This window comes from Epinephelus lanceolatus, chromosome 3 (assembly GCF_041903045.1).
Source record: "Epinephelus lanceolatus isolate andai-2023 chromosome 3, ASM4190304v1, whole genome shotgun sequence".
Classification (NCBI taxonomy): domain Eukaryota; kingdom Metazoa; phylum Chordata; class Actinopteri; order Perciformes; family Serranidae; genus Epinephelus; species Epinephelus lanceolatus.
In genome coordinates, this window is record NC_135736.1 from 22,121,825 (window position 1) to 22,138,702 (window position 16,878).

General features: G+C 42.3%; 1 protein-coding gene across 1 annotated transcript; it reads left to right on the forward strand.

Moving 5' to 3' along the window:
- Positions 1-1,570: 1,570 nt before the first annotated feature.
- Positions 1,571-16,878, forward strand: LOC117254949 (beta-1,3-N-acetylglucosaminyltransferase lunatic fringe-like). Its single transcript, XM_033623427.2, has 8 exons — positions 1,571-2,067; positions 8,538-8,586; positions 10,306-10,408; positions 10,493-10,646; positions 10,974-11,059; positions 11,506-11,665; positions 11,769-11,854; positions 13,638-16,878. Exons 1-8 carry the CDS (start codon positions 1,693-1,695, stop codon positions 13,702-13,704), a joined length of 1,080 nt encoding a protein of 359 aa, XP_033479318.2. The 5' UTR covers positions 1,571-1,692; the 3' UTR covers positions 13,705-16,878.

The following is a 16,878-nucleotide window of genomic DNA, read 5'->3' on the forward strand; positions in this document are numbered from 1 at the left end:
ACCTATGACTGACAATAAATCTTGTTTTATTTAGCCTTTTTTGTATTTTTTATCTTTTAGGCTACTGTTTCAATTATATGCCATAATTCTGTTGGTTTTATACAGTAGCCTATATTGTCTTCTCGGTCATTTTTCCTCTCCGCAGAGCACTTTGTAACACCTGTTTTGAAAATTGCTATATAGGCTCCAGTAATTAAAGGGGTTTGATGGAAAATTCAGAGTGTATGAGTTGTCTAGACTTGAATCTCAACATGGAGAACAAAGCCAGCAGAGAACAGCCAGGGTTGGAAATTGACTTGTATGTCCACCTGCCACTGTAGCTGGTGGATTTCAAAATCTACCAGCTACTCAGTAGACTACCATTGTTTGTCTGGCTGGTGAGTGAAGCACATCTACCAGACACTTGCATATTTTACCAGCATTTAGCTGCAGTTGGCTGGAGCTAATTTCCAACCCTGCGGCTAACAGTGCTAACTCCATAAGCAGCGGTAAACAACAGAGCTAACAGTGTTGTGCGCTATACTGACACAATAAGGCCATCACAATATGAGCGGTAACCACTGGATGAGCTCAGCCTTGCAGCCAATTTTTATCAGTGGCCATTTGTGGAATTGCACACCTGAAAAAATATTATATAATGTAAGGAAAAACCCCTCAACCTTTCAGAAAATTTGGGGTCCCTTTATTAGCACTCTGCTTTCTTTCGATTTAACCAACCAGAGGGATGCAACTCTTCCTGGACCAACCTTATCTTAAGCTTTCATTGTGATTTCATTATATATCCTCCTGAGACCCAGACCTTTGCTCGGTATGCATCTTTAATTTATCCTAGCTATTTGGGATCAGAGACCTGATTAGTATAAAACACTGTCAATAATAATTAAGTCCCAGTGTCCTCAGACGAGTGCTTCCTAATTAATAGCATCTTATCTTGTTACTGTCACTAAAATTGGTCTTGTGTATTCGATATCAAACTTGGGGGTCTGATGCTGAACAGCTTCTTATTTTTTCCGGACTTTGATCATTTCTGATCCATCTGTGAATTTAGTAGCCTAATATATGTTTGTACGTCAAAATGTCCTAAGATTTAGTGTTAGTACATCCTCTCTGTATATATTTAGGGAATAGTATCCTCATATTTAATTTCAATGTTTTTCTTTGTTTTTGGGTAAGGATATTTGTCCTTTTAGTTTTACTTTTTCTTTTTAAAAGAATATTTTCAAATGCACAAATGGAAACCTGTCACATTTTTGGGACTGCTCCTGCACTGTAAGTTGAGCAACTATTAATGAAAACAAATCTTTGCCAAAAAAAAAAAGATAACAGGCAGTGGTTTGCTGCAGTATTATTGCTCTGGATGTCACATATAGATCTTAGAGGTTTGCTTGTTTGCTGGAGTCGGTCTGTACTGCCATGTGCATGTTCATCCAGAGACCTCACCGCCTCATTGCTGCTTAGCCCCGCCCACACTGAGCGCTCAAACCTCCCATTGGTCCAACACGGGACCGTCCTGCCCACTGGTGGAGTTTATAACTTCACTGGGATAAAGCAGAGAGTCACACAGCGGGAGGTCACCCACTGAAGGAGAACAGCAGGGTGTCTGTAACTTGTGTCTCCACTGTGGAGATGTTGTAAACTGAAGAGAAGTGTTTCAGTCCATGAGTGAAGCTGTAAACCGTCCTCACCGTCACAATGTGGAGACTTACCGGTGAACCAAAGAGCTCCTTCAGCTCTGCCGCGGGACCGCGCGCTGCTGCCGCCGCGGTCACCTGTCTGCTCGTGACCGGCATGCTGGTCGTCACTGTGGGACAGCCGAGCACAGGAGACCCGGTGGAGCCTCCAGCTGCTGCTGCGACCACCAGCGGAAAAGTTTTCTCGGCGTATTTCCGGAAACTCACCCGGGAGAGGCGAGCGGTGAGCGACCATCCGCGGAGAAGCGCTCCCCCCGGGCCGGTGGAGCATCTCTCCCCGGCTGACCTGTTCATAGCGGTGAAGACCACTGGGAGATACCACCGGCAGAGACTGGAGCTCCTGCTGGACACCTGGATCTCCAGGAACATGCAACAGGTGAGCCAGTGGGCGCGTTATTAGAGGTTACCTGATACCTGTTAATGGAAACAATTCAGCTGAATCTCACACAGGTGACACAGATACTGTTAAAATCAGACATGTGAATTTAATTTAACAACAACTCAACAAAAACATGACTTGAACATGACTGTTACAGCTGTTAGAAACTACATTAATGCTGCTCCGAACCATTCAGAGTGCAGAGCAGCATTTATGTGCAATTTCTAGTCACACAATAGCAAAGTTACCAGATAGTAAATTGAATTAACTTGTAACCCATTGAGATCCTAAGTTGTGTTCATGAGATTCATCAGCTGGTGAAGGGTCACATGGAGGAAACCTTGTATTTCAGTGCTGTAAGAGCTCAAATGCACATTATGAGACCTTATACAGTGTGTGAATAGTTCCTATATGAAGGAAAGTTTTATGTATAGTAGTTTTCCCTCATCTCCTGCTGCAGTTGCAAGAGAGCACTAACCCCCCTGTCATGACAGGGTCCACCGGCTCTTTGATCCAGCCTGCCAGTGAACTGTAAAACAAAGATAGATGCCTTTGTAATGTATGAGAGGGAGATCTGAGGTCAACCACACTGTTGCTAATGTGTTGACATGACTCAAGCAGGGGGCATAAAGAGGAGGAAAGACTATACTGTAGATGCATGAGTGAGCCCTGCATCTTATTAAATAGTGTCGATGAGAATATGAGATGCAGATTTGTTTCAAGGCTGCAAATACAATGACACTATTGTTCAGCTGTAGTTCAGACTGTCATCGACATGCAGGGACTCCGTGTAGTCTGCGTTTTAACAGCCACGCTTCAAACATGGTTAAAACTGAGATGACACAGCTCTGAAATAAAAGAGAAAGTTAAATTTCAAAGTGCTTCTGATGTAGAAAGTAATAAAGTTTGAAGGTGCTTGTACTTTTTGTTCATCTTTCTACTTGTATTCCACTACATTAAGAATCAAATGTTTTACTTCATAGAGTTATGAGACTGCAGCTGTAGTTACTAGTTATTTCCGCAGTTAGATTTTCATGTGAAACATTTGCTGTAAGCTCATAGGATATGATTCATTGTGGAAAAAATGACCCAACAGCAGATAAAGAAGTTGAGATTATGCCTCATCTGGAACAGGTTCAACATCTTGCACCTTAATTATTGGAATCCTAACCCACTAATTAAAGAGGAGCCATTCTCTACTTTGACCTTTTATACTTTACTGCTCATTCATGTAGTATTTTTCTGTTGTGTCCTTGTTTATTCAATCAAGTAAGTAGTGCTGAATAGGGCTGCAACTAATAATTGTTTTCATTTTTGATTAATATACCAATTATTTGTTTGATTAATTGCTTAAATTTTGTGAAATATGTCTGTCAAGTTCCCAGTGTCCAAGCTGCTGACTTCAGATTTTATCCAGCCAACAGTTTAAAAGTCAAAGATATTCACTCCAGCTTCACAGAGAGTCAAGAAAACCACAACATATTGACATTTGAGAAGGTGGAAGCTGATTGTTTTAGCCATTTTTGCTTTAAAAATGACCTTAACAATCGTTGAAATAATGTGTATTAATCAACTAATACATTGCAGCACTAAATCTGAATTCTTCCTCCCCCACTGATCATATTAGAATCTATAGCTGTACCCAATTTAGAAGTATGTCAGTCAAATCAGATGTGGCTGTTTAATACGAATACTTAACTATTTGTTCCTTTTCACCTTATAGAGTTAAAGAGTTTGAACAGGCCTCGGCAAGACATTCAGGCCCCATTTATACGACAACGATTTCAATTTCAATTTCGAAAACGGGTTCCAGAGTGCAACTTTTTGGAAACGGCAGTGCCTTCGTTGTCATATAAACTTGCAATATGCAGTTCCTCTGAAGACTTTTCGCACATGCGCATTACGGTTTAAGTCACTAGGCATGCCAATCATCGATTGTACTGCTCACCCTGTTGATTTGAAGTGAAGTGTAGATCTGTTACTGTAGCAACTCCACCTCGTTGTCCATCCAGACAAAGTTATCTGTGCATGCTTTCGCCATTGTGTTTGTTTGTTGTCTTTGTTTTGGTTGTTGTAAAGGAAGGTGCTTCAGCGCAGGCTCATGGCGTCATGCCATGGTGTTGCTTTGCAAATTTACACTGCCACCCATTGGCCTAGCGTGCATACTACAGCGTTTCCAGTAGATTTTGCGGTTCCGTGTGAACGGAGATCGTTTCAATAACGTCGGCATATAAACGCAGTAGTTTTTTAAAACGCAAAGGACAGACTTTTCCGTTTTTAGAGAAACCGTTGTCGTCTAAACAGGGCCTCAGGGTGACAGGGACGTTCACATAATATAACCTAGTAAACGAGCCAAACAATCCCTCCGAGCTAATGGGTGCTAACAACACTAAAATGGATCGGCAATGTGCAACAAGACACTAGATATCAAACAAATGCCAGAGGCTGTATCGTATTAAGTTGCTGTGAGCTATAAATTCACCACCTCTGGGCAGAAGACAAGATGACATCATCTCGGAGCCCGACCAGGCAACGCCCCTCTTCCTCTGGGCAGCTGTCTCAGACTTACTCACACTGGGTCTGGGTCTGCAGCTGCTTGTACCAGAGAGCAGCATGAAAGTGAGAGCGCTCACTCTGCAGCTGAATCTGGGGACAGAAAGTACACTGACAAAAAATAACACACTGCTCAACTTAAAGAATCTCCACAGAGGGGTCTCCGACTGATGATGCGAATCTTTGACTTTCACAGGGCAGCCCATTTAGAAACCATCTTTTCCTAGTCATTAAACCAGCCATCCTGTGATCTGGAGGAGTTTTAACATGCCTACTGGATTTGAAAGAGAGACGTTGAGCCTCACAGATGAATATTTGAGATCAAACGGTATGAGCAGACAGCAGTTTGGTCTGAATCACAGCGGTGAGTGAGTCAAAGATGAATCTGCTGCTGTCAAACACATGGGACTGTGGTAAACTGCACCCAGCAGCTTCAAAGGTCGTAATCGAATGCAGACATGACTGTGGGGCGAACGGCGGTCGCTCTGATTTCCATTTAAACCTCAGTGTTTGAGGAAGACCTCGTTCAAGTCTCATCTCATGCTGCACAGAGACTGTTGACATGTAAATAGAGCTTATGGAGGGGAAATCAGCTGGTGTGCATGTTTGTGTGTGTGTGTGTGTGTGTGTGTGTGTGTGTGACGCATTCCTGCATCTGCTCTCACGGTCAGGTGTGTGTGTAACTCTACCTGTTTCCCAGACACACCTCTATACTGTGAGACTGCTGAGTAATGGAAATACAGCAACACACACATTCTCACAGTGTTACCTTCACATACCCAGATGCCCTGGGAGCTCACCAGATTTCTCATGGGAAGTTAAAAATGTGTCTGATCACAAGAGTAAACACCCCCCCCCCCCCCCCCCCCCCCCCCCCACACACACACACACACCACTTTCTCCTTCCTTGGTTGTTGTTGTTGCTGCTGTTTCCTGTGTTGTAAAGCTCAACTCCTGACGAACCACCGACCCCCCACCCCCACTTCAAATCCACATTTTCTCTTCACTCTAACCCCCCTCACCCTCCTCCTCCTCCTCCTCCTCCTCCTCCTCCTCCTCCTCCTCCTCCTCTTGCCTTCCCAGCTTGGCCCGTGCACACACTGCTATGACACACACTGAGGCAGACTCAGAAGCTGACTGCTCTCCAGAGGCTTAAGAGGCTCAGAGTGAGAAAAAAAGGCTGACAAAAGCCAACAGCTGGCCGGACACACAGATATGTTTTTCTCTCTCTACCACAGGCAGTGATGTGATCACACAGCACTTGCACCAGAGATTTATTATTGAATTTGTGCTGCATGGCGGGAAGGTTGCAGAGTGGAAACCCTCTAAGCCTGGTCTGCTGACTTGGGGGGTGCATTCATTGAAGTCGAACAATATGAGGCCACATTTTTTATTGCCTCTTTACTGCAGCATATTTGATATGAAATGAAACAATGACTATGAGGTTACAGTGCTGATTTCTAGCTTGAATGTGGGTGTGTTTACAATCAGATGAACAAAATATGAATTTCAGATTTCTTAGGGCACTGAGACCAAAAAGACAAATTACACAAATTTAAAATGAAAGGTCTAGTGTGGTCCAGAGGATCTGCTCCGTATGTAGATATAGAGCCAACCATCAGCTGTTGGTGAGTGTCTGTTGCCATACTTTTGGTGGTATGTCCTGCACCGTTGGCACTAGTTGGCCCGTGTCAGCTTTTTTTCAGCCAATTCAGCATGTTGAATCGACAGTGGAGCCCGTCGGTGAATGAAATCACTCTGAGGGGTAGTTCAGCTCAGCGCACCTGAGGTAAAGAAAGCAAACAAACGGCTAAGGTCAAGAGGGAGTGAGATCAGATTATCATCGCCTGCTGGTATGAAGAGGTTCCTCTCACACAGGCGCAAAATCTATGTTAAAGTTGGGCGTCGGCTTTAGTCCTTGCAGTGCATCAAGTTCACAGGTGACATGAGATGATGCTACAGTTGGCCTTCGTCACCACCATTTCTTTGATGTCAGTTTGGTTTGTCTGGGCCTTAAGCTAACAAACACACAACAGTCTCATTTTCAGGTATAAGCTAATAAAAACATAGTTATGACTAATATAATCCACTTCTTCCAATAGATGCCCCTAAATCCTACATACTTGACTTTTAAGTCATTATATATTTATTTGGTGTAAAGTCCTTTACAGTTAATTAATGCCTGAAGACTACAATGCATAAACATAAGCGGACTCTTGGCATCCTCCCTGCTGATGCTCTGCCAGGCCTGCACTGCAGCAGCCCATTAAATATTGATCTGCAGGTCGAAAGTCGTCTTGGCATCGATGTCTCTAAAGTAAAAGCTTCATAGACTTCAAGGACACATGCTGCTATTGTTTTAACAGCACTTAAATGACTATATTTCAGTGTCTTTACTCTACAACCAACCAGCCACTTCTTAAATCACCCAAATCATGTTTACTGGGCATCACTACCTTTTGGTTGTTTCAGGGGATTTTTTGCTTTCACTTTGGTCTTCAGCAAGTAGAACTGCCTCTCAACTGGAAAGAGGCAATGTGACTGAATTGGACAAGAACATTTCACTTTTTCAGAGCTGCAGCGATTCATTGATAAGTTGTCAACCACTTAATTAATCAATATTAATGTGATAATAGAAGTCTGAGTCGTTTTTTTAGGAAAAGATAAAGTCAAAATTCTCCGATTCTAGCTTCTTAAATGTAAACATTTTGTGGTTTCTTTTCTCCTCTATGACAGCAAGCCAAGCGACAACCTCTGAAGCTTTAAAATATAGCCAATATCGAAGCACCAAAAACTGCAGTTCACTGAATGACCACTTGAAGTAAAATGTAGAATATCATGTCTACAGCTTGGTAGAAAAAAACATTTTTGGTCTCTACAGCTAATTTCAACATTCATGACAATTGGACGGGGGTGACTTTTAATATAATCACTCATTTAGATTTTATTAAGGCTTTAAATTAGGCATAATTAAGGGCAGCTGCTTTGAGCAACAGGCTGCCTGCGAGAAGTTTCCTCAGTTTCTCAGTCAGATCCATCTCTCGTCCAAATATGATCACTTCTAACCCCCCAAAAACAAGATGGCGACGGCTGAAATGCCAAACTCAAGCCTTCAAAACAGGACTCCACAAACCAATGGGTGACGTCATGGTGGCTACATCCATTATTCTTTACATTCTATGCAGCAAACTGAATATTTTTAGGTTGAGGACAAAACAAGACATTTTCATAGACCAAACAACTAATCGATTCATCTAGAAAATAATTAATCAGCAATGAAAATATTCATTAGCTGCAGCCCTACACTGTTTGGCCATAATAACTCTTTGGATATGTTGTCTAATATGTTCAGGATCATTGTCCTGCTGCATTATCCCAAAATTTGTGGACTCAGTGTGGATGTAAACAGCCTTTAATTAAAGCTACGATTCAGCAGTTTAACCTCAGTGTCATTGTTTCATTCCAAATCTATTGTCCTGGAACACAGAGCTGAGACAATATTTACAGACTCCGCTCTGCATGTGTGCACCCAGGGTGCACGTTTACTTCCTGTGGAAAGTTGAGGGGTCTACACGGCTTCCTGAGCGCACAGTGACCCTCGACCCTGTCACTCGTCACATAAACATACATGTACACACACACAGTCACAGAGTTGGGGCCAGCTGCTCTGCTGCTGATAGACATGAGGCTTACCTTTGTCTTGGCCTCCATCCAAAATTAGCATCGCTTGCTGCTGCTGTGTGTATCGCTGTGTGTGACCGAGGAAACAGGTGGAGACTCACCTGAGATCAAAAACAATCATCCACGAACAATGATGGTGAAACAGTGAGAGCTTCTGTACGCTGGTGTTTTTGTTTCCCCGCTGGTCACTGAAGGCCGCTGGAATAACTTGAACTGTGTGTTTTTTTCCACAGACGTTCGTGTTCACTGATGGAGAGGACGAGAAGCTGAGGAAAAGGATGGGTGAGTTGCACACATAAATAAACACACACACACACACACACACACACACACACACACACACACGGAGCTGTTTCGCTGAGTAGCAGCAGTGTTATCTGCAGTGTGTGAGCAGGAAAGCAGGAACCAGGCTGCTGACTGGGCAATACTGTGTTTCCATGAAGTGCAGGAAGTCATGTCAGTCTAATCAACAGGCCTTTCCTCATCTTACTCATGGAATTGTTTTACTTTCAATGAGGTATTCTTCTTACTTTTGGACACATTGTGCAACTCAGCGCAGAAACACTTGTGCAGCTTATGCAACTTTTTTTTTTACCTTGGAATATCATTTTGACGGTACACTTGTAATAGCAATATAATTTTCTCTCTCGTGCCCACTCCACTCCCCAGACACCTGTTCTTGCCCCATGTAACTGTGGTAGGGGGGGGTCGGATAACCAAAGCATGATGTTTCATGGCACGAGCTAGCTCAGCTGTTTGGCACTGCTATTCATTATTTTTTTTATCAGTGCTTCATCTGTGTGTGTGTGTGATTCTGATGGCCTCCTTTAATAGTATGTATGTTGACACTGAAATAACGATTAAAAAACAGAAGCTAGCTCAGTGCTCTCAAAGGACCGAGGCGAAGAGAACGCTGATGGAGGCAGAGAGTAAGAGAACAAGAGAGAGTGACAGAGCGAGTGGTTGGACAAGAGTAAACTAACAAACAAACTAATGGCAGTTGCAAACTGTTATTGGCCTGATCTAAGCTGTGGTGATTTGTTTCCCAGCTAATGGGAGAATAACGGCAATCCGACAGCAGAGTGTAAATCCCTGCCAACCTTATATTTGAAATAGCCTTCTGTCCATACTCTGCCTTCATTTCATCCATAGTTGTGCATGTTTTCTATACAGTTACAGACAAAACAGAGCAATTCCACAGCAAATCATGGGGGCAGTGTAGTGTAATTCAAGCGAGATAAGACTGTAGGAGACGAAAAAGACATTTTAAAATGGAACAAATCGCTAATACAGTGAAAAGAACTCTCCGTTCACCTGTCCCTGTGTATTTAATGGCCTCACGGAGAGCCGTTGTCTACAACGTTGCCACCATCAGAGGGTACATTATAACAACCTCCTCTATGGTAGTCTCGTTTGTTGTTGTGTGAACTCTTTGACCCTGCCCTCTAGTGCCATCTGTTGGCTGTATCTATGTTATCCTAAATGGCGCAAGAAAGTATGAGGGCAGTGACATTTATCTATTTTCGTACATAAAGGGAGTATGAATGAGCCCTTACTCTACCTGTCAGTCGACATGGTTCTTTGGCTTTTGACTTTGTAATTGCCGGATTCAAATCTTTCAGCTTGTCAACAAATACATGTGTACATTTGTCCAGGAGAGTGAGGTTACACACTACGATGCAGTCTTTTATACTAACATTGACAAGGACGTATGCTGTTGGATTGTTGCTGTTTTCTTTTAAGGCATGAGACAGATCACTACAGCTTACGCCAGGACAGTGCAGTTTGCAATCCAGCAACATGGTGTACCACTCTGAAACTGCGGGGACGCCAAATTGCAAAAATTCTTGCATTTATTCTTGTGAGAATACCTTTCTTGCTTCTGCAACGAATGTTTAATCAAAGTTGCTACATCGAGTAAACATCTTTCCTTTCCTATTATAACCTCAACTATCACTGTTTTAGTGCTAGCAATTGATTTTTTTTGTCATTGATCCTCAGGAGCTCACCTGATCAACACCAACTGCTCAGCGGCTCACAATCGTCAGGCCCTCTCCTGTAAGATGGCTCTGGAATACGACACTTTTATTAACTCTGGGAAGAAGTAAGTCACACTCCTCACACACACAAAGTAACACTTGTCATAAACATGCACAAAGAGCTTTTCACTAACTCTCCTCTGTTGCAGGTGGTTCTGTCACGTCGATGATGATAACTACCTGAACGTCGGCTCCCTCCTGAAGCTCTTGTCTCAGTACAGTCACACACAGGACGTTTACATCGGACGGCCCAGCTTGGAGCGACCAATAGAAGCCACAGAGAGTCTCGGCACCACTGACATGGTAAACTTAAAGTGGTTGATGATTCACGTTGCCGCTGCTCAGACAGCAGCTTTGATTCCAACTAGAATTCTGCAGTTTCACATCCTTATTCAGTGTCCCATAACTAAAACATGCATCTATATCTCAGTCTCGGTATAGTCCCTCACTTCTTACTGTAAAAACATTCTTAAAGTTGCAAAAGTGATTATAGAAATATATATTTACACAGGTTTTCTCCTGAGCTTAGCTCCCCACAGAGTGAGATCAACATTAGTCCATCCTTCACTGGTCCCAAGAAGCACAATTATGATTACAGCTCCTTCACTCATGCTGTGTGTTTGTGTGCAGAAACAGGTGCATTTCTGGTTCGCCACAGGAGGAGCAGGATTCTGTCTGAGCCGTGGCCTCGCTCTCAAGATGAAACCCTGGGCGAGGTAAATCTCCATTTTATTTCAGATTATTATGAGATATTTTTATGCCTCTGTGCTGACGACAGCCGTGGCTGGAGGCGTTCTGTTTTCAGGTTGTCTGTCCCACTCTCATGAATGCAGTATTTCAGGAGCTCCTTGAGGGAATGTCCTCAAATTTGGCACAAATGTCCACTTGGATTTAAGGATGAACTAGTTTAGCACATGAACTAGATTATTTTTCAGTGGTCAGATGTCCCTGTGACCTAACAAAACATTAATTGGCCATAAGTCAAGAATTCATCCCAAGAATTTATTCGCTGATTTTGACAAAATTTAATTGAATTGATGACACTAATCTTGGGTGTGAATAGCCATGCAGTTAAACTGTTACCTGACTGGTTGGTGGAGAGATACAACCACGAGGCGGTAATCCTAGTTTGCTTACTCTCTCTCCTACTTTCTCTGTCTAGCGATGGCGCCTTCATGGCAACAGCTGAGCACATTCGCCTCCCGGACGACTGCACCATCGGTTACATCGTGGAAGCGCTGCTTGGCGTGAGCCTCATCCGCTCAGCGTTGTTCCACTCCCACCTGGAGAACCTGGGACTGGTGTCAGACATACACAACCAGGTACACACACACACACACACACACACACTCTCACACTCACACAAACTGACTCACTGATCTGCATCTGTCTAATCAGCGCGTGTTTTTGTCATGCCCCCCTTAGGTGACTCTCAGCTACGGCACAGTGGAAAACAGCAGGAACACTGTCAACGTGAAAGGACCATTTTCAATAAATGAAGATCCTACGAGGTAAAATATCTGAGTGTATCAGTTTAGTTTATTCCTTCGACAAACAATGAGGCTAAGGCTATAATAGGTAGTTGTGGATTAACTGTTTGGTCTATAAAGTGTTAGAAAAAATTTAAAAAAAATCCAAAAGCCAGCCGATGGCATCAAATTGCTTTTGTTTGCCCGACAATACTAAAAGCAAAGATAATCAGTTTAGTATTACACAAGACAAAGAAAAGCATCAAATCTTCACAATTAAGAAGCTGGAATTAAAAAGGTTTAATGCCTAATTAATCAATTATCAACAAAGCTTCTGTCAGTAATTTGCTTTTAGCTTTTATTTTGGCTCTTTAAATAGACGTATTCTAAATGCTAAGTGAAAGATAAGGGATGGGAATTGATAAGATTTTTCAATATCAACACAACTGTTTTGTGAGTCTGTGAGTCTGAGCACAGTGTAGAAACAGATTAGAAAAAAAGCCACGCATGACAGTCTCATCTGGCCCAGAACGCCTTGGGTTCCCCCAGGAGGAGCTGAAAAGCGTTGCTGGGGAGAGGGATGTCTGGGGTGCTTTGCTTGGCCTGCTGCCCCTCTGACCCGGCCCTGGATAAGTGGATGAAAATGGATGGATGGATGATACAGTCTGTGATCATCGAAAATGGATGAAATGAGAGAATTTTGTAGAATTCTTGTTTTCATTTAGTGTTTCTTAGTCAAAAAAAATCTGCTAAGCCTGCCGTCCTTTTTATTATAGCAGGATATTTACCCTCGGTAACAGACATGCTGCTCAGTTGGGGAGCAGTGACACTTGTATGTGGAGTGTCATTCCCCATGCTGCGGGGAAAGATGTTTCAGCATTTTGCCGGTGTGACACAAAATGATCATTTGACAGACATTACAAGCAGCACTGTTGTCATCTTACTTCATGAACTGAAGCCACACATTGGACTGTTTCACCCTCTCTGCTATGACTCCCTCTTGTTGCAGATTTCCAGCAGCGTAGACGCAGGGGTTTGGCATAATGTTTTGCAAAACTGTCAGAAAAACATGCCAGCATTGACAAAAGGCATTGATAAGCTTGGATTCATCATACAATTTGGAACCAGTTCTCTATTCCCATCCCTATAAAAGAATTCTGAAAGTCTAACACACAAGGCAACCTTCTCTGTGAATATTAACAGTACTTAACACAGCTCTGAGAGGAACGCCATTCATGCCGACACAACAATGAAACAGAACATCAAACTGATCTTATCTTAAGCCTTCCTGACATTAAGGGGATTTGTTTTTTTATTTGTCCAGCTTCCATTCTTTGTCTTTCTGCTTTGCTTTGTCCTCTTCTCAGTAATTGTGTTACTGTGTGCTGAATTGGGCTAATTGTCATTATTTCTATAGCTTGTCAACAGACACTGGTGGCGGTGTGCCCAGGGGGGGCGGGGGGTGGGCTGGAGGTAATGAGATAAGCTTGTTGACCTATTGGTGGACGGGTTAATTGAAAAAGATTAAAAATGGTTTTGAACAATCAATAACAGATACTGTTTATTGTAATTTTAAAAATATTTTCAACACAGTCCTGCAGCTGCTCAGCGTGTTTCAGGAAAAGCTTTTAAACGTGTACTACAATTCTCCTTTATGTAAGCGCCTCTCGTCATGTATGTTTTACTACTACGACAAGCTTCCTGTCTTTGTTCATTGTGTGTGTATGAATGTATGTACACGGCTAATTGTATTCGCGGTTTTATTTTGACATCCCCAGTTGGTGGCTTCCAGGCATTGTGACACTTGTTTCCCTCTCTTTCTCAGGTTCAGGTCAGTCCATTGTTTGCTGTACCCAGACACTGCTTGGTGCCCGAGCCCCCGGCGACTTTAACACCCATCCACAGGCTCAGGCAGACTGGTGGAGGAGAACAAGTTAATGTCTGGCGTAACTCGATTCTCTCTGATGGAGGAGGAAATCATTGCAGACATCCAGGAAAAAAGGGAGTGTCACTGCTGCCCACCTCTGGCCTTTAAGTGCTGAAGAATCTGTGGAACATTTAAACATAAATGTTTTCCTTTATGTGGAACTATCATTTTATTAGTTTGACACCTGAACTCTGACCCTGTCTGGTGTCAGAATGGCAAAAATTGCACCAAAAGAAGACTTAAGGTCACAGTTCTTGGACAGATGAAAAATGGAGACGACTTATTTTACTTTTTACATATTTTCATTTCCTGAGGGTGGCACAAGAGGGAAAGCCCTATTGTAGCCCTGTCAGACCTGCCTTATCTTTCCTCTGTCTCACACTCAGCTGTCCTTTGTCAGTTTCAGTTCTTGTTTGTTACCTTCAGCTGCACTCAGGCTCAGCTGTGTATTGAGGTTAAAGGGACAGTTCACCCGCAAATCAAAAATACATATTCGTTCCTCTCACCTATAAAGCTATTTATCAGACTAGATTGTTTTGGTGTGAGTTGCAGAGTGTTGGAGTTATCAGACCTAGAGATGTCTGCCCTCTCTTCAGTATAATGGAATTAAATGGCACTCGGCTTGTGGTGCTCAAAGTGCCAAAAAAATACATTTGAAGAACTCAACAGCAATGTCTCTTTCCAGAAATCATGACCCAGTTACTCAAGATAATCCACAGACCTTGTTGTGAGCAGTTTCATGTAGGAACTATTTTCTTTCTATTGAACTCCACGCGTCAGCCATATCACTGTGCTGAAGGAAGTGTGCATCTACTCATGGACGAGAGGCTTGAGTTCATAACAGCACAGGATGTAAACATTAAAGGCATCCTCCCCGGTAGAGCTGTAACATTAGCTAGCCCAGTGCTAGGTGAGCTAGCAGTAGACAAACGCTTCCTTCTGCCCAGTGATGCCGTTGGCGGATGTACTTTGATAAAAAGAAAATAGTTCCCACATGAAACTGCTCACAACAAGGTCTGTGGATTATCTAGAGTAATCAGGTTGTGATTTCTGCTATTTCTACTATTGCTGTTGAGTCTTTTTTTAAGGTACTTTAAGTACCACAAGTTAAGTGCCATCTGTTATACACTAGAGAAGGCAGACATCTCAACACTTCACAACTCACACCAAAACATTCTAGATTGATAAATAGCACTCCAGGTAAAAGTAGAAATTTTAATTTTGGGATGAACTGACCCTTAACTGCTATCACAATATGTAACCTTTAATATTGCGGCTAACAGGGTTATTCTGGTCTATTGCAGCTTGTTTTAATATTTTGGCCATCTTTTTATAAGTTATTATAAGATTGTACTCTCCAGTAATTTGCTGAGATCCTTGAACAAGGTGACGAAGCTACAACAAAGTCAGGCATGACAAGAAACTTGAGCAGTCAGGCTGTTTGTTGATGACACTGTCATTTTTACACTTTTTATAGGGACCAAACAAACAAGATGTAAGATATTGAATTAGAGAGCTTTAGAGGTGCTGGAAGGCAGATTTTGTGACAGAGCCAGAATAGCTGTTTCCCGCTGTTTCCAGACTTTGTGCTAAGCTAAGCTAAGCTAACCCACTGCCTGCTGTAGCTGCATGTTTATCGTACAAACATGAAAGTGGAATCAATCTTCTCATCCAACTCTTGGCAAGATTGCGAAAAGGCCTATTTCTCAAGATGTCAGATTATTCCTTTAAGTCAAATTTTCTAAACTAGTTTATGTGTAAGTGAAACTGAAAGTGTGCAAGCTGAAATGTTAATATTCCATCGCACAACTACAGTAAATAGAACAGGTCAAAGCTGAACCATGAAGTCATCGTAAACTACCGTGAACACGCTGTTCGCCTTCATTTGCTCTTCCAGGGAGGATCGACTAATCTTGAAAGGGTACAGTTAAAACCTGAGTCACTCCAAAACTTTTTTAGCAATGTTGCCACAATCTCAGATTTTTGTTATTACTATGTTGAGTGACAATTTTATTACTGGGGAAAGAAATGATGGCCCAAACCATGAAAGTAAGACCCACATTGTACTAACCTGGGATTACCCTCATCCTGTGGGGCGGGATAAGTCAAAGAATCCCCAGCATTCATCCTGTGGGACCGTAAATGTCAGTTTATTGACATTAAACCTGATAGTTTTTGTGATATTTGACTATAAACTAAAGTGCTGGACCAACAGACGAGCAGACAGATTAAGATTAATATCCCCTGCTGCTGTTTAATGTAGCTTGTTCTGCTTTCCTTCACACTCTCCTACATTGTCACTGTCCTGTCTCCACTTTCTCTGCTGTGAAAGATTAATTTTTTTGAATGTAAGTTACTTGGTCTCCCACCCTGCGCCTCTTCCATGCTCCAGTGTTTATCAGGTTGGTTTCAATACATGACGCTGTTACAGTGAACAGATGAAGGAACAACATTCATTAGTCGTCAGCGTGACTAGGCGTGGGGGATTTTGATCTTAAGTTTTATCATGTCAGTGTTCAGTATTATCTTTTCTCTGAAGTATATCATCATGACTGAGCACTTTGCTGTTTTATTTCCGCTGTTTGCTATTCATCATATTTTCAAAACACATCCCGAAAAAAAGGTTTCACGTTATGGGAAAACATGCTCATTTGTTTTCTTGATGAAAGGTAGATGAAATGATTGATCCCGCTGTGAAATGTGAGCGTGGTATCAATCTTCTCATCTGACGCATGGCAAGAAAACAAAAACGGGTATTCCCCAAACTATTTCACAATCTGAACTCATCCAGTGAGGCCTCTGTTACAAAATACCCTTCGAAAAAGGTGCACATCACCCGCCTTGATCCGTTTACACAGGTGGATAATAAATGTAAGTGATGTTAGACTGCTTTTCATTGGTTACACAGTAGCAGTGTGACAAGGATTTCCCCAAATGACTCATGTTGGGTCGTCTTCTATCTTTCTGTGAATTGAAAGCAGTTGTTACAACTGAAGGAAAGTTATTAAGTTAAATTCTGTCCCTTGTTAAATGAATGTATATGATGAACTGTTGCTTCTGAAGCGTACATGCTCTCTCCAGTATCTGGACTGTATGTAGACATGTAATAATAAAAAGGTTTTGGCCTGTAATATTTGAA

Bases quoted from the DNA above. Each gene is read 5' to 3' on its own strand.
- LOC117254949 (XM_033623427.2), top strand. From the start codon at position 1,693: ATGTGGAGACTTACCGGTGAACCAAAGAGCTCCTTCAGCTCTGCCGCG. The intron at 8,587-10,305 runs GTGAGTTGCACA...ATTGATCCTCAG, and splicing joins GAAGCTGAGGAAAAGGATGG to GAGCTCACCTGATCAACACC. The intron at 10,409-10,492 runs GTAAGTCACACT...CCTCTGTTGCAG, and splicing joins TTTATTAACTCTGGGAAGAA to GTGGTTCTGTCACGTCGATG.